Raw genomic sequence first — 23,956 nt, forward strand, 5'->3', positions numbered from 1 at the left:
TGAAGTGCCTTACAAACAGAAGTTTCATTTTCCAGTTTTTTGCCTGCTCAGATACTGACAAGCTTTACTTTTATCTCCAGATAAAAAATTTTATATCCGTTTTCAGAAACAAAGTATTACTGTATTCCCATGAATGTTGTAGAATCCTTTCCAGCAAATGTTTGAGAGTTACACTGACTTCCTCTTCACAGAAACTGGTTGAGACCCACTGAACACAATATTAATTAAAACAGTGTTTCCCAAGGAAGAGCAGAAGAAAAAAAAACACATAAATATAGTCCATGGTCCAATAAGTTAGGGAAATGCTGGGTTAAATGCAACTAAACAGATGTATTTTCTACTGAAAACAAAGTACTCAGGACTGTTTTTTTTCAGACCAGCTCTTTATTGTTGTTGGGAAAAGAAACCTTCATTAGTAAAAAATGTGCAATAAACATCTAGGTAATGAAAGTAAGTCTCTTTCCCATCAGAGAAGTTCTGGCCTTTTCTTGCTATTAAATCTAAAATATCTTTTCAGATTTTCTCATTCACTTTTAAATATGTTTCAGTCTGAATATGTATTCTTTCTTAAATGCAATAAGGCCAAATTATTCACCCTGTTCATAACTTCATTCACATAAATGAGCACATTGTAGATTCCATTGCATGACTGGTCTGTCATTGAAGCAGTCCTGTATAGAAGTGCAAGCAGATCTTTTGCAGCCTTGTGCTATAACAAACATAAATTTGTGTGTATGTGCATGAGTAGCTCTTAGAAAATAAAGTTTCAGAAGTGGAATTGCTGAGTAAGAGGATGTTTTGCATTTTTCATAGTGTTTGTTCTACCAAATTGCCTTTCAAAGGGGCTTTCTTAGTTGCACTTTTGCCAACAGGATATGATAGAGTCTCTTTCTCTGCATCCTCATCCATGCTTTTAAATTCTTTAATATGCTCACATGTATTATCATTCTTGCTGAGTTTAAATTACAAAATATTTCAAGAACTTATGCATCACAGAGTGATGCTGTTGGGTGGTAGTTTGATTGTTGTTGTTTTATGTTTGGTTCGGTTTTTATGGCAATTCTAATGAAATCTTAGAAACCGTTTAGAAAATACTGCAGTGAAAGGACATTAAATTATTGACATGAAGCTCTATCAGAAATGGGGAAAAGGCATGCTGAACAAGAAATTGATAGGATAAAAATATAACTAGAATATTACTTTAAATCATAAGTCAAAAAACACTTTTCACCAGTTTTATTACAGCAGCTCTACATGTTAATATTTCCATTTCAATGACTATCTTGGACAATGTGGGGAAATAATTTGGATCTTTCTTTCTCAATGGTATTTATACTTTGCATGCAAACCTGACAGTCAGTAGTTCTGGGTTATCCTTTGCCTGATAATTTGCTGGAGAACCTTAGACAAAGATACTTAGACCCTTAGGTTTGGACTGATAATTCCATCTTCTTATTCTTTTTTTTTTCAACATAAAACTAGGCTAATATACTAACCTAGAGTATCTAAATTAATCTTAGGTGATTTAAATACTAGATAAATATTTTAATGACTATAATGAAATTATAATTTGCTGTCAATGGTGATAAAGTGTTTAACACTCATCTATCATTTCAGACAAGCATGAAGCTAAATTAAAAGGAGTAATATACTTTCAAGCCATTGAAGAAGTATATTATGATCACCTCAAGAATGCTAATAAGGTAGATATTCATTTCCAGATTCCTAAAATTTGAATGCATAATTAAGTTGGGAAAATGGTGGGGGTTTTTTATTCCAAGCAATTTAAATTTGTTGTTCTGACATAATGGATAAATAAGATCAGAATGGTGCTGAAAGAGTAAACAGAAGTAATTAGTACAGATGATCTGGTAAAAAAAAAAAAATCATGGTGAAGTGAGGAAATATTCTGGACATACAGGCCTGGGGGACCCTGTAAGTGACTCTTCACTATGGTTCTAAGGAGTTATCACCTGGTGATAAGGACATTTCTTGGTAGGACTTAAAATAATAGCTATGATTTTTTGAGTACCCAACTCTCAGGTTGGTGCCCTGCTAGAGCTTTACAAAGTAGCTGCTAAGAGGATGTGTCTGCTCTCTATGTCAGATTTCTTGCACCAAAAGGCCAGAAAGATAGTCAATCTTGAGAAAAGTGCTGGAGTGAGCTCACAGGTTATACTAGAGCAAAAGTAATGCCTTCATAGATTTCTATAAATTGGAACTTTTAAAGAGGAAGAAGCCCTCACATATGTCTGTATTATTTAATGTTATAATTTGAAGATATGTGTTTTACCATCATTTCCTTTTCTGATTTTAGAGTCCTAATCCATTACTCACCTTTAGTGTCAAGACACATGACAGAATCTACTATATGGTGGCCCCATCTCCAGAAGCCATGCGGATCTGGATGGATGTTATAGTTACTGGAGCAGAAGGTTACACCCACTTCTTGTTGTAGTGAAGTGGCATGATGGTCCACTTCAGGGCAGACTGCAATAATCTCTTACAAAAGTGAAGCCATATGCAATTCCAGATGGCAAGACCCGATGGACCTATCCCTTTAACTGTGTATGCTCAGAACTCCTTTCACACTAGCAGAAAGTCATTTGCAGAAGAGAAAGAAGGGGTTTTATTCAAAGCTTGATCATACAGCAAAAGAGCTGAAGCACCTATGAGAAAGAAAACACTATTTTGGTAAAGAGCATCACTAAAATAACATTTCTTATAAACTATTTTTTGTATCAGTTGATTTTGGTGAAATAAACAGTTTACAGTGTGTCCCTATGTACTTGGAAATATGGAATTGTTTGAGCACCCGAATCATTGGCATTGACATTATTGGCAGTCAACTGACTTTTTTAAAAAGGAACATTTTACTGAAGGTTATTTTATAAATATAAACAAATAAAGGCTTGGGAGAAATATATTTTAGAAGGAGTTTTGCCCGAACTTTTAAGTACCGCATCAAAACCAAAGACTTGACTCCTGTTTAATAGTAGTAGTTACAAGTGATGAACTGCATTTAGTGTTACTGTGCATTTTAAAATAAGTACTTAGATGCCATCAGGTGCCCAAGTTGACTTTCAAAAGTCAACACCAGCATAAGCTACTATATATATATATATAATACACTAACATATAGTGTATATATATATTTAGCAAACCACTTTTTTGTACAAGAACCGCTTAGATAGAAGCGGTCTGAGAAATTCTGCCACATTTGGCAGTTCAAAATAAAGAGAATAAGTAGTAGTGTCAGGAGCTTGTTTTGCTGAAGATTCCTCCATTCCCAGTGCTGAGAATAAAGGCAACCAGTAGCCAATTTCCTTCAGATTGTCTGATTTATCTTTGTTGTAAAGCATCCCTGTTAATTGCAGCCTCACCTGACATAACTGTGAAATCAGAGCTGTTGTCACCAAAGAACAAACCAGTTAACATACTCATTTACAAAAGTGGTATAGTTCTATTAAAAGGCAAATGAAGTTCAACTTAATGTCTCTGTAATGTACTATTTTATGATATATTTCTTTTACAATTAACCTGTGCTTTTAGAGTTAAATTAATTTTTGTTGAATGAAATTACTTCCGGAAAGTCTCTTTTATAACAGTTTTTCAAATGTCCTTTATCCTGGCTTGTCATGTTATGTGTTTGCAAGTATGAATGTACTCATTCCTAAAACTTGGCAAATGAATAGAAATAGAAAATTATGTTATTTACTAGTAGAAGGTTAAATGAGTAGGAGTGTGTATAAAATCATTGTCAGGCCGGACTGGGTACAATGTTTTACAAATTTGCAGTGTGGTATGTATACATGTATACATGTTGGCAATAATAAGATTTTGCAACTGGATGACACATGATTTTACTTGAACAGTGAAGGACAAAATCACAATTGCAGAAGACATTTTTATAATCTCTTTTTTCAGAGACCCCTACACACTGTAATGATCTAAGAGTGTGAAATACAATTGCCAAAATTTTGTTGGTTAATGTAAAGATGTAACTTTTCTGAACTGTACTTTACTTTCTTCACTGGATTGTAAAGATATTCTAATCAACTTTATACCTTGCATGATGTAGTAAACCTTTTAAATATGTGTGTTAAAATATGTTGAGTTTGGATTAAAATGTTGACCAGATTTCACATTTGAAAATAAACTCATCTCTCTTAAGGAAATTACCTATTGGTAACATGACGAGATGAATTCATCAGCAAAATGCAGTTATAGAATCTACATAAACGTGGTTGTATGCTAACTTTATCATTTGTAATTTATAAATTGAAGTAATTAGAAGTATCTCTGGTCACATTCTTGTTGCTAACAAAATGAGATGACCCCTGAAAAATCTGACAATTTACTGTCTCTTTGGACAGATGCAATTAGTACTGGGGATGGCAGGGACTACATTTACTTATCCTTTTATGTGACAGGGAACAAATGAGAACAAGTCATATTCTTTTCATTTTTCTGCACATAAAGTACAAAAATCTGCAAAAATTAAGGGAGAGAACAGGGACAGGAATATTAGGAGTATTTGCACTTATCCAAAAACTATAGGGAAAAGTGTTTATTTTGTTAAGATACAAGGGATGGTGAAGGGCCATGCAAATGGGGTCACACAGGGATTTAGTGCCTCTGGAGTCTATAGAATAGGTCTATTGGAGAACTGGCGAAATAGCTCAGCAACTTTTGGTGTCCAAAATTTAGATCAGGAAAGATCTTAGTAGGACTAAAAACAATAGCTATTATTTTTTGAGTACTCAACTCTCAGCTTAATGCCCTGCTAGAGCTTTACAGAGTGGCTGCTGAGAGGATGTGTGGGCTGTTTCTGGTGCTACAACTCAAGAAAGATCTACTCAGTTTTTATTTCTCCAGATTTTTTAGTGTGTTTCAATAGGAAAGGTTCTCAAGACCCCAAAGATAGAGTAGATTTGCATTTAACTAGCACCAATAGTTGTTCCAAAATTTATGACCAAGATAGTAAAATGGCTTCAAATTACTATACCAGCCACAGTAAATTTTAAGTCAAAAAAAAAATGAGTAAAGGCCTTATGTGTTGATGCCTGAGGCCCCCAGGAATAACTTTGAAGAGTGTCAAAGCTGGAATCCAGAAACATTTGTACGACAATTCATTCAACCATTTTTCCTTATTGGCTATTCTATTTTTTTCTTCTGTTTGCCTCTAAAAATGGTGCTGTTAATAGACAATATGCATTCTTATGAACGAGTATTATTCTCTATAGGAGAGTCATAAATGGGGCCACTGGGTCAAAGGACATTGAAAATGATGCATATTTCAGATGTGGTCAGATTACCTGACAAGAGTTTAGCAGTTCACCCTCCCACCAACCATGTGTGCGATTTTCCCAGCAACCTTGGCAATAGTTGCACTTTGAAATTTTTGCCAGTCTGATGGGTGGGAAAGAAATTATTATTCTTTTCATTCACGTTTTTTTTTTCAATTAATTAATCATGTTGACATACATGAACTACCTATTCATCACCATTGGCCAATTTTATTGGAATTTTTATCATTTCTAGGAGCAAGCTGAATAGAAATTTTAATACTGTTTTTATCTATGCTGTAAAATCAATTTTTCTAGACTCATTTGACTCGAGTTGCCTTTTGCTATTCAAATATTTTCAATTAGTATACAAACAAGGTTTTATTCTTTCTGATTTTTCAGATCTTTCATGGTAAGTCCCTTCTTTACCCAGACTGTAAAATATTCTGTTAAAGTGTTATTTAATCCTCTCAGTTTTGTTCCTTTGTTGAGATTGTTTATGTACTGGGATTTACTTTTGCATATAGCATAAGGCAAGAGTCAGAATAATCCAATTATTCAATAGTCGGTCATACAAATAGCTAAAACAGAAACGAAGAGGAGCGAAGGACTGGGGAATGTTCGATAGCACTCCAGGCAGCAGGATTAAGGTCAGCTCTTGGAAGCATTTCCGGTACAGGTTAAAACTGTCAGAGTGAGGCAGCCTTGAAAAGAAGGAAGTCTAGTGTTTTATGTATCCTTCCCTAGTGTTCGGTTTCCTATCTAGAAACGGTGGCTGCGGCTTCCGACCTTGGAGAATCTAACTGCCCACAGACAAAGTAGCTATCGAGCCACTCAAAATATTCCAAAATGCTAGAGGCAAAATATCCGTAAGGGGAAATCCAATAGCCCTAACAGTGAAAGGCTGCTAAGAGCGACGACGCTCTGCGCAGGTGCGCTCTCCGACGTTGACAATCATCCGGTGCCCTTCAGCCAAGAACCCACGTCCTGGCGGTGGCGCACGCGCAGCCTCGGTTCCTGTGCGCGGTGGGCGTCGCTGCTGGTCCCAGGGGGCGCAGGGGCCGCCGGGAAGATGGCGGGGGCGGGCGCGGTAGCTGTGTCGCTTAGGCGGAGGTGGGGCTGGGCGGCCGTCTCCTTTGGCTTACACCGTGGCCTCCGCGAGGTACTTGCTCGGCCGCCCGAACAGGCGCCACGGTGCCTCCCAGGTCAGTATCGAAAGGCGGGAGTAGGACGCGTTCTTTCGTACGCCCTGCGTTCCGACCATGTCCAGCGCGATTTTGGCGCCTGGTTCAAAAATGCTGTCCTTTGTTTCTCAGTACCCCAGTCCTAGACTTTCCCCCACTTCGGTGAAGATTGTGATGAGAACTCTATCAGGCGGTGGGTGTCCTAGAATCCCTAGACCTTGCTGGTGTTTTACGCTCTGCAGTTTTAGGATCCCACGCTCTGCCTGCCTCTCCAGCATTAAGCGACTACTCTTAAGAAAAATTAAGGCATGCATTTAATGCGTTTGATTGTTAGTTGCTTTTTCCTTGTATTCTCTGAGAGTTGTTAGAGGTTTACAGATAGTGATTCTGTCTGTTGAGATGCCTAAACTTGCCCTTACTTGCCTTGAGGGAATTTACAATATGAACATTTTCTTTGTAGAAGTGTAGGCGTCATCATCAAGCCTAATTTCTAGTTTTGTCTTCGCGACACTCCCGCTCAGGGAAAGCCATAATCATTACTGTGCAAAAGAAACTAGAATGTGGACCAAAAGTCAGAGCATCTAAATATTTCCTTACTTGTGTTTGATTCTTCTCTGTACCATTGCACTCTTACCCCGACCCCTCATATGCATGTCTGTCTGAATTACGTCTTTCTATTCGATTTTGTTGTTTCATACCCTGATACAGCTGTCAGGTGCATGGTGCTTGGAATGGGGATTGTCATTGAAGGTACCCTTTGTTTTGAGTTAAGCATACAGTTAATTGTAATGTATACAACCAAAATACATGCTGTATATAAGTTTCTCTGGGGAAGTATGGTATGTCTATTCATGGTGCAGAGTATAAACTTTTTCATGTATTTGGCAAGCATTCATTGAGCACTTATGCACCAGGCTTTGAAATAATCCATATAGTACAAAGACCTTTTATAGATACAATGTTGAGAACTTGTCCACATATAACTCACCGAAATTGGATAAATTCTAATTGGCTGGGAAGAAATTCCTGTTTGGGGAAGTAATGTAAAGAGGAGGATAGGAAGCATTTTTTGAGTGCTGAACTGCAGAAACGGGAAATGAACTTTTTTTGCTGATACAATCTGCCAACAAATGTGACTGGCCCCAACCAGCTCTGTTTATCACTAAAAGTTTTAAATTTGGCATATTTCACTATACATTGAAACTCTGAAACAAATTTACATGTGAAGGGGACAGCTTTAAGGTCTTCAATTCAGTTTTTTAAAAATCACCTTCTCAAATCCAAAATGAGGAAAACTGTCAGCTCACATGGAAAGGCTGAGAAATTTTCCTGAGCCACAACAAAGTGGAGGAAGGTTTCATTTAATATAAAAGAAGAGATTTTGTTGGTCCAGAAAGACTAAGAAAATACACAAATCTATTTACTTTAGAGGGGAGGAGTCACTTAACCATAAATGACATTTTGCTTTTTAAGTATCTTTCTACGTTTTTTAAAGAGCAAGTATTAATTTTATAGTAGGGAAAGATCTTTAAAAACAATGAAACAGAGTACCCTTGTACAGTTTATCAGTTGTGCTGTTGCCCTTAAATTGCACTAAGATCTGTGTGTCCCATTCACGGAAAGCCAAAACAACAATAAAACACACAGTGCTTGCAGAGCCCTGTGAGAAATCTTTTACCAACAATACTATCATATACTATTCAAGGTTACTTGTAAGGAAACTGCTCATGAAACTCAGCTCAGCTGATATAGAATCATGATTGGCTATTATGGCAAGTAATAAAAGGGGCACAGCACCTTCCCCTTTGAAGCAATTTTCCAAGGGCAGACCAAACTTGTTTCTCCCCTTCCCTGCCAAAAAGTAGAGTATCGGAAACTCCTTAAACATTAAAAAAATTAAAAAGGAAGAAATCTTGCAAGAGAGGGCTAAAACTAATGTAATTAAAACAATGTTGATTGGTACTATTTAGGACAGATGAAATAACAGCAACAGGAACACATTTTTGACCAGTTCTCTATCTTATTGCCTTAAAATTTCTCCCTCATTGTGTATTTTGGAAGAACCAAGATTGTACCTTGCTCAAAGGTACTGATTTTGACATGATTTTAAAAAGATACCATGCACAGACTTGTGACTTAAATACTTGAAGTCTGTTTTGTTTTTCTTATTAAATGGAAATAGTCCTTGACACCAATTTGACAAGTTAAGACTGAAAATATATATGGTTTTCCAAAAACTGTATTTGCAAACTATAGTTTATGTTTTGTGTACTTTGTTTAGCTTGCAGACAAAAGACATCAGTCTCTTTCCTTAGTCGACCAGACCTTCCAAACCTGGCTTACAAGAAGCTAAAAGGCAAAAGTCCAGGAGTTATCTTCATCCCTGGCTTTATTTCTAATATGAATGGTACAAAAGCACTGGCGATTGAAGAATTTTGCAAATCTCTAGGTCACGCCTATATAAGGTAGGAACAACACATTTCAGAGAAAATATTACTGCCATTTGTCATGGCAATGGAGAGTTATTTCTGCCTTAACCAACTGAAGCAAATGCCAGCATTTTTACAGATTAATTTATTTTAATGGTCTGTAAACTTTCATCTTGTGATTTTGGATTCTTGTAAACACAAACTTTAAAAGACCTTTTTTAAAGGTCTTTGTGCCACACTGACTTCACTGGCAAAGAATGAAACTAGTGCTAACTAAACTTTTTAGGTACAATAATCTAACAATCTAACAACAAACCAATATACTAGTTGGCTTTCTTGTAATCTCATAATTACATAGTTCCATTGGGGACTTAGGGACTTTTATTTGACCAGTGTTTGCTACCTTACTTTTAAAATACGTATTTTAAAATAATGTATTTCTTTAAAAAATACTGTTGAAATTAGTATTATATAATTCACATGTCCACTGAGTTTTCTCTTTCCCCTCATTCCTGTAATCTGAGTACATATAAGCATAAATAAGGCTATGTGTTTGCTAAAACTTGAGTTCACTATTCCTAATATTTCACACTGATATTTTGTTAAAATAATGTGTTGATGGTGTTGTGATTGTTTGTTTACCTGTAACAATAATTTATTTAATGCCTAATTTGCCAGAAGAGGTAGTATCGTTTAGTAGAGAGAATACTGGCCTAGAATTCAAGAAACATAGGTTTTAGAATCAATACAAGCAATAACTAGCAAGATGAGTCATTTAATATACATTGGACTTATTTTCATCATGAAAAAGGAGAAGGTTGGACTGAAGATAATTTCTGAATTCTTTTCTAGTACTAATAGCCTAAAAATGTATTCATCTAAATTTTTACAAGTTTCACTAACATTCACTTAGTAGGTCTAAAAAGTACAGCTTTTAGAAGTAAAATAAATACTTTAAAAAAAAAACACTTCATCTGTTCAATGTACTAGTAGAAATTATGTCAGTTATATAGATTTAGTCTTGCTCCTTTTATCAAGTTAACAATTATTTCATTTTCTTGCTCAGAATGCTTAAAAATCTGTTTTAACTGTTATTCTGAACACTGGACTAAAACTTTTTTTTAGTACAATTCGTTTTATTACTCCAGAACAAGGAAACATTTCCAGGTTTATTTTCAATTTCAGTTTGAAACTTAATAGTCTTTAATCTGGTAATCACCAATGTATAAATTATAAAAAACAAATTTGGTAGTACTCCAAATTCAATGCACAAGAATCTTTTCTTATCCAAAGCATTTTTCTTAACTACAGAACAGTCAAAATCTGTTCATTTAAAACACATGGGTTAAACTAATATATTTCAGTTTATTATGGATATCACATATGGAATGTAAAAGATATTACATTTCTTCAGATATCATTTCTTTCATTCGGCTCAATTTTGTGTTTCCTATCATCCATTCCACAAGGCCAGTCAAGACTGGAGTATTTTTGCAAGTAGACTTTCTAACACTATACTGGGTGCTGTGAAATATAAATGATTAATAATAAAAGATGGTCATTGCCCTTAAAGATCAGGATGGGGAAACACAAGATAAAATACGTATGAGAAATCAGGCAAAAAAAACTCATCATACTGTTATAATGTCAGAAGAGCAGTATACTTAGTTGCATAACATGAGAGAAAACTGGGGATTGAAGTAGACAGAAATCTTCATAAAGGCACACTGAAGAATAGTTAGGATCTGACCAAGAAGGAGAAACTGTCCAGGAAGGGGGACTGCCCTGATGAAAATATGATCATTTCAGAAAAACTGCTATTATTATCCTTTTTTTCTGCAAAATAATCTGAATCAAGAAATCACTGTTTTACTAGTTCTTGAATTTAAATTGAGACCACGAGAGCTATAACCAATTCCTCTCTCCATATAAAACATACATGAGTTTTCTGTTTTTAAGAAGAAAATGCATATGAAACACATTTTCTTCTTAAAGATACATTAAATAATTGTGATGAAATTATAATGTGTACAGACTTAGTGATGCTGTATTAAAATATTAAGAATATTTCTATACTTTTATAAAGTTCATTTTATATTTGCTTTTATTAAATGTCATAATCTAATCACTGTTAACTATCGATTTGTGTTGTAGCTTGTTAATAGATTTTATTTTCTATTTATTTTCCAATTTCTCAGTTTATTTTTGTTGTGATTTTGGCTGTAAAATTTAGGTCTTGAATGAGGAAATGATTAGTTTTGTATATTATAAAAGAAATGGTTTGCATGGCTATATGAAATGGTTTCTTAGTGTCCTATCACCATGCCTAAAATAAGATTCAGAGTGCAGGAATATAACACATGGCTTTAGGGCTAGTATTCTCTCATCACTGTTTCTAATAAAATTTTTAATTCTAGATTTGGGACTATGTCCCTGAGTATCAAAGCTGCTAGAACAGAGTTATGTTACTGTGTTTAAAGTCCTAAGCTGCTGAATATGTTAGAATTATCTTTGTCTCTTGGTTAGCATTTAGCAACAATGAACTCTATTTTTTACTTGTAACCTATTAGTGTCATTAAATGTTTATATTTTTGAAGGGGTTCTACATGTATTTTTGCATCTTCACCATGTATTTGGAAGGCAGCTGTAAAAGATGGCAGCAAGTAGAGATATCCAGTTGTCCCCCCACGGAGGGAAAAGGAGGATTAGCTGGTGCCTTTCTCCCTGTTTCTCTTGGGTCTGTCTGCTATATCCCCTGGATTGAAGAGAAATACTAACCCTGATTCAGCAGCTGCCTTGCTACACTATTTCCCAAGGACACAAAGTCATTTCACTTACTACCTAAGAAAAATTTTAATTTCTTCTTCCTCCATCACTTATAAATCCCTTATGTCTGTAAAAGTATGTATATATTACATGTATAGTCTTATGTGTACACTAAAAACTAGGATTTATTAATTTTCACCAGATTATAAGAGGAAGAAAAACATGAAAGCTTTCCATTTGAATAAATTAATTCTTTTTACTTTTACCTTCCCCTTCTGTAATTAGTGTGCACCATAGTACCCAATGTGTGAGGTTTACCTGCCTAGCCACTATGGAGAATGCAGAGGCAAAAATAAGATAATGGTGTTTACCCTCCATGATCTTTGAGTCTCATATGAATGAGACCCATATACATACAAAAACTGTCTAAGAATGAAAAATATAGTAAGTGGATGTGATTGATAAAAGTGATCTCTATAGAAATTTGATTAGGTAGAGAGTTTTTTTTCAGCTTGTCTGGGAAGCCTTTCTAGCAAAAAACCATCATTTTGGACTAAGCTTTGAAAAGGTATCCCAGGTGAAGGAAATAGTATAAGGCATGAAACAGAGACAGAAGACATAGAGCCCATTTTAAGATCAGCAAATTGATCAATTTGACTAAAGCATGCATTTTCTGATGAAATGGTAGAAGTTCAATCCAAGATGACCAGAGTATAATGGTCTAAAGGAAACAGGCTAAAGCACTGCATTTTTATGTTGTATGTTACAGGGAGACATTGAAGTTAATGCCACATCCAGTACAATGTTTTAGGAAAAGCCTGAAGGTATAAAGTGAATCCCTCTGGAGAGAGAAGAGTCATTGAGACACAGGAGGCTGCTGTGATAGGCTGGGTTTGGAGATAACAAAGACCCGCACCAAGATACCTGTTTCACCAGATTGCAGAGATAAGGACGAATATGAGTAGAAATGAGAGTGATGGTACAGGGTAGGCAATGTTCTGTGCCCTGAAAAAACAAATCTGAATAAAACAGTCTGCCCTTGAAGATCTGACAGTCTAATCAGAGAGAGACAATATTTAAAACCTGATTATAAGATACAGTATGAAAAGTGTTAATTGAGCCCATACAAAAGAAGGTGACTGACTGGAAATGCACAGGGTGTACATGTCAAATTTCCTTAGAGGAGGTGACCTGACTTAAAGGATGGCTAGGAGTTTGGGTGGGGAGAGAGGTGGAGCAGCGTGTAGACTCAAAGCTACAGAAGGGCTTATCCAGGGACTGGGAGTAGTTCACCGTGACTGGCATTTAGAATAATCTGCAGGAGTAGCATGATACTTTCTGACTTATTAAGTTGAGACTTTGAAGGAGGTAAAATTCACAGATCAGACTGTGTCTACAGGACTAAGGAAGGTAGAAAAACACACTAAGTTGGTGGGCTGGTGATAATGAATTTGATTCTGGTCTCTTCCTTCCCTTCCATTAATCGAGTAAATATATACTAAAAACTTAGTGTACAAGGTACTGATGTAGGCACTGGAAAAACAGTGGTGAGCAAAACAAAGTCTGCTCATAGGGAGCTTCCATTCTGGAGTGGGAGACAGGCCACAAACACACAGACGGATGATCACAATATATAATGTCAAGTAACAATACTTGTTCTGAAGGAAATGAAGCAAGGTGAGGAAATAGAGAATGACAAGAGAAGCACAATTTCAGATTGAATAGTAAGAGAAGATATGTCTGGGGATGTAACATTTGAACCAAATACCTGGATGAAAAGGAGGGAAAACTAAGTGGGTATCGGGAGGTCGGGAGGTAGAGTATTCATTATAGAGGGAAAAGCTGGTATAAAACTCCCAAGGCAGAAATGTGGGTGATGTATTCCATTAACTTCAAGAAGGAAAATGATACATTTGGGAGGGAGGGAGAAAACAGTAAAATGAGATCAACGAGGTAGTCAGGGACCAGAGTATGGTAAAGACTTTGGATTTTATTTAAAGATTATGGAGAAGCCTTTGGAGGGTTTGTGCAAGACACGATTTTTGTTTTAGAAGGATCACTGCCATGTGGGGAATAGACTACAAGAGTGAAAAATGCAAACAGGGGAACTTAGTAGGAGAACAGCATTAGTCCAGTCAGGAGAGGATAGTTACTGGACTGGGCAGGTAGCAGTGGAGGATGAGAAAATGAGTGTATATAGGAGATATTTGAAGGTTAAGCCAAGGATTTGCTGAAATATTTATTGACTTCAATGTTTTAATATATTTTAGAGATTGTAGTAATGATAAATAATGCTATCTTCCTTAATAATCAGAGAAGCAAATACATAGATATCTACATTTGGATGTTTTCTCTTTTTCTAGGTTTGATTACTCAGGAGTTGGAAATTCAGATGGTAATTTACAAGAATGCACAGTGGGAAAATGGAGAAAAGATGTTCTTTCTATAATTGATGACTTAGCTGTGGGCCCACAGGTAACTGTTTTTGTTAAATATGATTATTAACATTAATATTTTAAATGTTTAGCAATCAATTTTGATATTTGATTTTAAATTGTTCTCTTTTTACTTTATCATAAAATGTAGTTTTACTTGACATTTTATAAATTTTATTTTTATAATTTATTCTTTATTATAGACCTAGTACTATAACAAAAAGTAATCATAATTTTAACTCTATTTTATGTCAAATATTAAAAGTCTGGAGGCTAATGGATATAAAGGTACATGCATTCTATTAGTCCCCTTACAGAAAAGAAAAATAAATTCTTCTTTAAAACTATATATATTTTTAATTTTAGATACTAGTTGGATCCAGCCTCGGTGGATGGCTTATGCTTCATGCTGCAATCGCAAGGCCACAAAAGGTTGTTGCTCTTATTGGTATAGCTACAGCTGTAGATGGCCTAGTGATACAGTTTAATCAGCTTCCTACTGAGGTAAGTCGCAGGCAACCTCAGCATATACCTCCCGTCTTCTGCTTTTCCTGAATATTTGCTCATGTGTCATCTGTCCTTTGAGTTATTATGCTGGCCCATCTTTTGTCTTAGCTTTTTGTGCCCAGTCTCTCTACCCTCTTTAACTGTTTGGTCCTTCTTTAAAGTTTCCCTTTCTTTGCAGTCTCTTCAGATCATTCTGCCAAATATTTGAGCCACATTTGTGAAATTTCACTTTAAATTTCTTTTTCTTTGCAACATTTTCTTTATTAATGTGCTTATCTGGATCATAGTTCATGATCTCTTTCTGTACCTCTATTCTTATTTTGTGGCATATGGTAAGTAGTACCTATTCTTGTGATGACATTAGACTTGCTAATCAATTATGAAACACTCTTTTATTAGCCTGAAAGCTGTTTCAGATTATCTCTCAGCAGAGCTCTCCAAACACATCACTGAGTCAGAATTAGCACTCAGAAGCTGAGTTCCCATTCCTGGCTGAGACACTTAGGTGGCATTCATTTTCTACTAATAATTCTCACCTTAAAAAAAAAAAGTGTCTTCATTACTAGTCTGTTCTTCAGCAAACCATCATAAAAATTAGGTTTTTCAAATACCTGGGAAGATAGTTTATTATGCTTTATTGTTGAACATATGTTTAAGCACTTCAGTGAGACAGCTGGATAAAGAAATAGTGGATATAGCTGTTTTATTTTTGTGTATTTTTGTTCTGTAATCATTTGCATTCTCCTTGGGTGTCTTTTTCCTAGGAATCTAAATGTCACCTGTGGGACTAAGATCCTGGCAGGATGAGGCACAGAAAATTAAAGAAAGAAAACTATCTAGAGCATAAATATTTTCCATATTTTCTATAGTGAGTATATGTTACCTTAATTAGAAAAAAATGTTTAAGACAAATTATAACCTAAAAAAGAGAAATTCTTCATGAATCAAAAGATAATCAGAGTTACATTTTAGGGAAATATGTGTAGAAATTATATTATTGCTCAATTTTCAGGAAATACTTAGGAGACTTCATTTGGTCATCCAAAGCAACAGATAAACTTTGTTCTCATTATGTAAGACACTGGAAGCCAAAAAGTACATTTTTTTACATTCAGCCTAAAATTGTATATTTGATTGTCTCAGAGTAAACACTGTCTTCCTTTTCATTTTTAGTTCTATGCTTGATTATTATTCTCCCCTTACCACATCCCCATTTTAGTAACTTCCCATATAGGTGCTCTTAGTCTTATGGAATTTTTTGAAATTTAAACAGTTCTTATTCCTAAAATTTTATTTTATATAACATGAATGATACCTAGACAGAATCCAATAAATTAGTGTACTTTTTCTCCCCTTCATTTTCCCTTGCAGTTGGGGTGAAGCAACACCTGATTTAAGATGTTATGTGATAGTGTTAGATAAATCTAAGTTTGAATCCTAGTCACAACATTTTACTACCTTTTAACTCTGAACATGATGTGTAACTTCTCTAAATTCTAATATCCTTTTTTGTAAAAATGAAACAACAGAATTAGTATCAGAATGTTATGACATACTAGGTGTAAAATAACTGTCACAGTACCCTACACATAGTATTTAATTAATGATAATTACCATAGTTACATTTTTGTTCTCTCTTTTCCTCAAGGACTGCTTTCCTTAGATTATTTAAGACTACTGCATGTGTTAATGTGGCATAAGTACTTTTATTTTCCTCATTTTTCCCAACAGGTAAAAAAGGAAATAGAAATGAAAGGTGTGTGGACCATGCCATCTAAATACAGTGAAGAGGGAGTTTATCACATTCAGTATAGTTTCATTAAAGAAGCTGAACACCACTGCTTGTTACATAGTCCTATTCCTGTGACCTGCCCTATAAGATTGCTCCATGGCATGAAGGATGACATCGTACCTTGGCAGACATCCATACAGGTTGCTGATCGGTTAGTCAGCACAGATGTAGATGTCATCCTCCGAAAACACAGTGACCACCGAATGAAAGAAAAAGCGGACATTCAACTTCTTGTTTACACTATTGATGACTTAATTGATAAGCTTTCAACTGTAGCTCATTAGAATGACATTTTTCCTTGGTATGTAAACTAATGAATCCAGAAGATTGGAAGAGGGATAACAAATTAAAAGACCCTGATTCTTAGGCTTTTTTTCCTTCTTTATTTTATAAATATCACATGGGTATTTATTTAATGATGTATTTGCACAAGAGATCCAAATTGTGAAGAAAATACCAGCTACTTTCTGGAAGATTTTCTTCTTCAATCTTGATTTTTTTTTTAATTAAAATATTTCCTATTTTTTCAAGATGTATTTACCTTTTAATGCTTAAGTTAATTGTGCCAGCTCTTAGTTGTGTTCTCTTCTACTTAGAATTGTCAATAAAGCTTGCATTTTTTGTTTTGTATCATTGTATATGGAGATTTGTAAAATTGCTTCGGATTTTAAAACTCACAAAATAGAGAATGTTTATTGAAATAATCTGAAATGGTTACAGAAATGTCTGAGTACAATAAAGTTTAAAAAATAAGGATATTACTTTATTATATTCTGCCTGTTATATTTGAGCTTAAAATTAAGGGTATCCTTTTTTAAGGCTCAAAATTGGTAGTAATAAAAATGAGAAATATCATTTCTAAATTCTGACTTACATATCATATATTTAAATGGGGCGATTTCATCTTTTTATTTATTTGTTTGTTTTTATTTTGGTATCATTAATCTACAATTACATGAGCAACATGGTTTTACCCCCATCATCAAGTCCCCACCACATACCCCATTACAGTCACTGTCCATCAGCGTAGTAAGATGCTATAGAATCACTACTTGTCTTCTCTGTGCTGTATAGCCCTCCCCATGCCCCCCCCCACATTATGTCTGCTAATCATAATGCCCCTTTTTCCCCCTTGTCCTTCCTTTCCCACCCATCCTCCCCAGTCCCTTTCCCTTTGGTAATTGTTAGTCCATTCTTGGGTTCTGTGTTTCTACTGCTGTTTTGTTCCCTCCGTCTTTTGCTTTGTTCTTATTCTCCACATATGAGTGAAATAATTTGATACTTGTCTTTCTCTGCCTGGTTTATTTCACTGAGCATAATACCCTCTAGCTCCATCCATGTTGTTGCAAATGGTAGGATTTGTTTTCTTCTTATGGCTGACATATTCCACTGTGTATATGTACCACATCTATCCATTCATCTACTGATGGACACTTAGGTTGCTTCCATTTCTTGGCTATTGTAAATAGTGCTGCGATAAACGGGTGCATAAGTCTTTTTCAAACTGGGCTGCTGCATTCTTAGGGTAAATTCCTAGGAGTGGAATTCCTGGGTCAAATGGTATTTCTATTTTTAGTTTTTTGAGGAACTTCATACTGCTTTCCACAATGGTTGAACTAATGTACATTCCCACCAGCAGTGTAGGAGGGTTCCCCTTTCTCCACAACCTCCCCAACATTTGTTGTTGTTTGTCTTTTGGATGGTGGCCATCCTTACTGGTGTGAGGTGATATCTTGTGGGGTTTTTTTATTTGTATTTCTCTGATGATTGGTGATGTGGAGCATCTTTTCATGTGTCTGTTGGCCATCTGAATTTCTTCTTTGGAGAAGTGTCTGCTCAGATCCTCTGCCCATTTTTTAGTTGGATTATTTGCTTTTGGTTTGTTGAGGTGCATGAACTCTTTATATATTTTGGATGTGAACCCTTTATCAGATATGTCATTTATGAATATATTCTCCCATACTGTAGGATGTCTTTTTGTTCTATTAATGGTGTCCTTTGCTGTACAAAAGCTTTTCAGCTTGATATAGTCCCACTTGTTCATTTTTGCTTTTGTTTCCCTTGCCCAGGGAGATACGTTCATGAAGAAGTTCTTCCTGTTTATGTCCAAGAGATTTTTGCCTATGCTTTTTTCTAAGAGGTTTATGGTTTCATGATTTACATTCAGGTCTTTGATCCATTGAGAATTTACTTTTGTATATGGGGTTAGACAATGATCCAGTCTCATTCTCTTACATGTAGCTAGCTGTCCAGTTTTGCCAACACCAGCTGTTGAAGAGGCTGTCATTTTCCCATTGTATATCCATGGCTCCTTTATCATATATTAATTGACCATATATGTTTGGGTTAATATCTGGACTCTATTCTGTTCCACTGGTCTGTGGGTCTGTTCTTGAGCCAGTACCAGATTGTCTTGATTAGGCAATTTCATCTTAAAAAATGTAGTTTCATATTCTAAAGAGACAGTTTTTCTAAATTATTGCCTAGCTGCAGAAACATTTATTTTATTAATATGTGCCTTAGTTAAAAATAACCAAGTGATTGCCATCTTCATCAGAGGGCTTTCTGAAGTGCAGAGGTAGTAAGAAAATATGAAATACAAAAAAAAAAAAGTTTTTTAAAATATATTGTGCAGTAGTCAGCCTAGATGTTATTAAGTTGCTATTTTTTTAGTGTTTAGCTTGACTGGACTTTATTTAAGCCTGCTTAGGTTATGTCTGTCAAAGTAAAACATTTAGTAAGTTGACAACATGATATAGAGGATGTTTATCAGATACTTAACTCATTAATAAGGGAACCAGCAGACGGCAAACCTGGCTTAAAAGAAAATTCAAATATTTGTAGGTATTGAAATGTTGGAATAAAACTCCTGTGCTGAAAAGGGTAACATAGGCCTGACTGCTTATCCTCAGGCAGACCTGCTTACATGGTTGGCCCTTGGCTGGTATCTGGAAACTTAGATTTTAGGAGTTTCTACCATTCCCAGACTGATAAAGTGGCTTATTATACCTAAACTGTTGGTATAAACAATATGGATTTGTGCTGGCTGCCTGCTTTCCTTCTGGGAATCTGGAATTTTGGTAAGTGCCGGGGAGAGGCTGCCTAAGCAACCAGCTCCCAGAAGAACTGGGCACTGAGTCCCTTCACAAGCTTCCGGCTGTCACAGTGCATTGCTGGGGGAATTAAACTCATCCTTTGTGGCTACTGGTAGAGAATTTTAGTTTCCCCAGATTTCACCCCATGTTCCTTTTTCCTTTGCTGATTTTGCTTTGTATCCTTTAAACTGTAATAAATCATAGCTGTTGAGTAGAACTATATGCTGAGTCCTGTGAGTCTTAATAAGTCATCAAACCTAGGAGTGGTCTTGTGAACCCCTGACACAGATATAGAACAGGTTAATGGCCTGCAGGGCCATAAAACTACCATCTATGAGTTCTCCTTTATACCAAACAAAAATCATTTACAAAAAAAAACATGAACTGTGTGCCATGTTTCCAGATGCTGGAGTGAATTGAGAGTGGAGAGTAACGTGGCTATTCCAGGGCCTCCTCTGCTGAGATACTGGGCATGGGGATTAGACGAAGAGGAAAGAGTCCCTGCCCATGAGTTTTCTAGGGTTAAACAGAATGGTAATGTTATAAATCTGACTAGAGAGTCATGGTATATCTGCAGAGGTTAAGGACAGAGAGTATAGAGCTTGGGTTGAAATCCTGTCACCATTTACTAAACCTGTGACTAAGCAATTTACTTAATCTCCTAGTTTCCTTATCTGTTAATTGATATAATGTAAGCCTAGATAATAAATTGTAAGGATTAAAGGAGTACAATACTTTTAGAATAATGACCCATAAAAGTCACTACCTTTACACTTTTATTTTTATGATGCACCAGATACAGTCCAGCAAGACTGATAGATAATTTGTGAGGATTTAGGAAGGAAAGCAGAGGTAAGAGAGTGAGTGGGACTTCTAAAGCTGAACTGGATTGGCTCTTCCTAACCTCAAGATCCTAAATTGGAGTGTTAGTTGTGTGGTATCCCTTCAAATGTCCAAAGGCTAGTAAAGGGGGGAAGGGGTGCAACTTTCACAATCTAAAGATAAGAATAGGAAAAGCTATTTTAAAATTGAATCTAGCTTTGCAGGGGGTAACATCACAAATTCCAGATGAGTTTAAATCAGTGAGATTTAGTGTATTCTAGTACATTGTTATTTACTTGAGTGTTGTTTTTTCCATTTTTCCCCAAAGCTCTTTTTTTCTAAAACCACTCCATGCCCTGTATTCATTGACATGGTAAACGCTTGAATGGCCAGCAGCCTTATCCTCTAAAGCTCTTGCATTATTTTAAAAGCGACATGCCCCATCCCAACAATCTCAGCCTGTGCAATGTAAAGTGATAAGGCAAATGCCAAAGGAAAGGAAATCTCAGTGAGGCCACGTAATATATTTGCTTTTGCTGCATCTGTTGCATTTAAAGGCATTTCCAGACACAAATCTGAACAGTATGCTCTTCTCTGAGCAACCAATAGAAAGGTCTGTGTGGCAGAGAGAAGTAAACAGTCTTAGGCAAGACTGAGTTTATAAAGCATGGAGATAGAGAGCAATGAGAACATTACTCCACCCATAACCATGCCCAGGGCAGGGCGCAAAGGGAGTATGTCATATTTGCATTCAATTTGGAACTGTTAAAAAAATGAATGGTTTAGCTGTAGAAGTCTATCTTTTGAAATGCCTCAACACGTGTATAGTATTATTTTCAAGAAATTATAAATAGAAATTATCTGGTAATATTGGGAATGAAGTTTATTTTTTTCAGATAACTTAAGATTCGATACTGTGAATTTTAACTATTTTAAACACATCTAATAGAATTATTTTCACAAATTTTTTGATTTCTTAAATGTCATGTGCTGAAATGATTTAACAGAAATTGTTCAAAACTATCATTATAAATATCAGTCATAATCCTGTTCCTTTAAATTATACTTAGGAATTTTGTTATGTTTGGAATTATTTGCTCCCATATTAAATGTCTGAAACATCTCAAAAAAAAAAAAAATGAAAACTAAAGAACTCATTTTCTGGAGGAAGGAAGAAATGGGTGGAATTGATAAAATACCTTTGAAAGAGCTCCATGAAATGCAAATCTGAAGTAATTTTTTGGTTTAGAGACATAATTATGTAGTATGCATAACTTGGTTTGATGAAAAAAATGGTATGCTTTGGTATATTTAGAGAATATACTTAGAAAAAGGCAGGCATTTAAATTTTTTTAGCCAAATGAGGAAATAACCCTTTCCCATTTGGGCTCTGCCTTTTTTATCTGTCAGGTTTTTGCTGATAGATAAACTCTTTTACTAAAAAAAAAAGAAGCTCTCAGAAGATTGGAGACTGTTGAGAATTAGGCTGGGGGTTGATTAATGATTGTGCATTGAGTCCCCAATACAGAATTTTATTGTTGTTAACAATCATTTGATCAATAAATATGAGAGATGCCCTCTCAAAAAAAAAAAAAAGAAGCTCAAATGGCAGTTCTCAGTGAAGCCTTTCCTGACTTATCCTCGTCTCTCTGTTTCCAAGATCTTTGCCTCTGGTCCTCTGTGCTCTCATGAACAGCATTCTATTCATGCCTTTTACTGCTTTGAAATGGTCAGTTTTATGTCAGCCTCCCTCTCTCGAAGACCCACCAAGGTCAGAAGAACATTGTTCATCCCCAGGCATCTGATCACACTACATCAGGTCCTTTGCCAGCTTCTCCTCCTCACCCACGGTGTAACGGTCTGGCCTTGCCACTCTTCTTGTGCTACTTAACGTACTCACTTTGAGCAACCACATCCATGTTCCTGAATTTAGTTGCTACCTGCATGCAAATGATTTAATCCATCCCTCCATTTCAGTCTTTTCTTTTAACTCTAGACCCGTAAAACCAACTGCCTGGTGAACTGGGATGGACTGTGGCCCTCCCAAATGCAGTAGGTCCAAACCCTGTTACCTTTCCCCCTTTATGTACCTCCCAGCTTATGAGTCCCCTTACAGTAAATGGTGCCACCATTGCCCATCGTATGCAAATCAAACTTGTGAGTCACTCTGACCATCTATCTCTTTTTCCTTCACCCAAATCAAAGTAGATGATTCTCTTTCTCTATGAAAATACTCAAACTCTTTTGCATGATATGTAAGCCCAGTGTCAAGGCTTGTAAATACTTAAAAACTCGCTTTCCTGGAAACAAAGGCAAACCAGCCCTGATTTATAGTGTTTGCCAATACCGATGGCATAAAACTCTGGTCATGGTTGATTTCAAGCCACTACTGGGATGTTACTGAATAATGGCTGAATTTAACAACTAGCCCTCAAAATCCCCCCAAATTTAACCATGGGAACTTACAAGCACTACTTCCTGATCTGGAGTCTACCTGACATTCCAGCCACATTTTTCTTTCTGTGTCTCTCTTCCATTTAATCCTATGCTTTGTTGATATTAGAACACTTTCACCTTCTTAAATAGTCTGGCTATGCCAGCAAGGTTCTCAACTCCTCCTGCTTCTCCCCATCCACCTAGCAAATACCAACTCTTCTGAGACTTAAAGCCATCTCATTATAAACCTTTTCCTAATCCCCTACCCCTTCCTCTAGGTGTAATTGTACCCGAGTATCGTGGAGTATCTTCTGTATATTTTAGCACAGCACCTAGCTGGCATTATTGTTGACAAGTTTAACTTTGCTACTAGACTCTGTTGCCATGTCTCAGTCATTTTTACATCTCACATACATAGGCCCTTAAAAAAGGTCGTTGAAGAAAAAACAACTATAATTCTAAGAGGCATTCATTAAATGTAGGATGAGCCAATTCCCACTACCACCTCCCACTATCAAACAGTTTTTTCTAAAGACTTCCTGTGGATTTTTGGACACTTCTAACCTGTACCCCCACCCTTATGCCATTGTGTCCTTTTCAGAACCTGGAGCTCAAGTTTGCACTTAAAGCACCCCAGCTATTTTGATACAATGGGAGGAAATCTTTGAGTACAAAAGATATGCAAAATAGTTTGTAAAAAAAAGAGGCAAATTTACATCTTTTAGAATTGTTTCTAGCTTTATATAACAAACTAACTTCCTCCTTAGAGGAATTCCAGCCAGAGAGTTACATGCTTTCCGTCTGGGCCTCTGTCTCCTTAGTCCCAGGTTGGAATTGACCGCCACCCAGGAGTAACTCAGTGGCTTCCAAATTTATGCTGACAATTTCCCTGTTCTAAATTCTTCCCCTAAGCTCCTAGTCTTTGGAGAACATTCTGTCTCTTTAGAGTCTCTTCAACTAAAGAATTCATGAAGTATCAAGACCTGAACTCATCAGCCCCTCTCACGCTTTTCTAAACCTCCTGAGCTCTCCTCAGAGCTCAGGTTCTCTCACCACCCCTTGCTTTTCCCTGAGTTCTCTCCTAGGCCTTCAGCCATAGACCGCTAAACCCTTTGGCAAGCAAACTACCGCATAGTTTATCTACTAAGTAATTGAATTTTCACTAGTCAGGTCCCAGCCGGCAGGAGAATTTTCTCAATGCA

At 36.0% G+C, this 23,956-nt stretch overlaps 2 protein-coding genes and 1 long non-coding RNA gene across 13 annotated transcripts in view; 2 read left to right on the top strand and 1 right to left on the bottom strand.

Annotated features, from left to right (window-relative positions):
- PHLDB2 (pleckstrin homology like domain family B member 2) overlaps positions 1-4,181 on the top strand; it is a 215,119-nt gene extending 210,938 nt beyond the window's left edge. For all 11 annotated transcript variants that reach the window (XM_057502499.1, XM_036933125.2, XM_036933126.2 and 8 more), the window contains 2 exons: positions 1,618-1,703; positions 2,318-4,181. In XM_057502499.1, the coding sequence (XP_057358482.1) occupies positions 1,618-1,703; positions 2,318-2,458 (227 nt within the window). In that variant the 3' untranslated portion in view covers positions 2,459-4,181. The remainder of the gene's footprint in view (positions 1-1,617; positions 1,704-2,317) is intronic.
- Positions 1-23,956, bottom strand: part of LOC130683825 (uncharacterized) — a 29,806-nt gene that overhangs the window by 5,059 nt on the left and 791 nt on the right. The window lies entirely within an intron of this gene.
- On the top strand, positions 6,184-17,184 carry ABHD10 (abhydrolase domain containing 10, depalmitoylase). The gene is made up of 5 exons (XM_036933120.2): positions 6,184-6,493; positions 8,754-8,937; positions 14,031-14,142; positions 14,469-14,606; positions 16,341-17,184. The coding sequence occupies exons 1-5, from the start codon at positions 6,361-6,363 to the stop codon at positions 16,683-16,685; spliced, it is 912 nt and encodes a 303-aa protein (XP_036789015.1). The 5' UTR covers positions 6,184-6,360; the 3' UTR covers positions 16,686-17,184.

The sequence above is a fragment of the Manis pentadactyla genome, chromosome 1 (assembly GCF_030020395.1).
Source record: "Manis pentadactyla isolate mManPen7 chromosome 1, mManPen7.hap1, whole genome shotgun sequence".
Lineage (NCBI taxonomy): Eukaryota > Metazoa > Chordata > Mammalia > Pholidota > Manidae > Manis > Manis pentadactyla.

Excerpts from the sequence above, each read along its gene's own strand:
- ABHD10 (XM_036933120.2), top strand. The coding sequence starts at position 6,361 with ATGGCGGGGGCGGGCGCGGTAGCTGTGTCGCTTAGGCGGAGGTGGGGC. Across the intron at positions 6,494-8,753 it reads GGCGCCACGGTGCCTCCCAG|CTTGCAGACAAAAGACATCA; the intron begins GTCAGTATCGAA and ends TACTTTGTTTAG. Across the intron at positions 8,938-14,030 it reads CTAGGTCACGCCTATATAAG|GTTTGATTACTCAGGAGTTG; the intron begins GTAGGAACAACA and ends CTCTTTTTCTAG.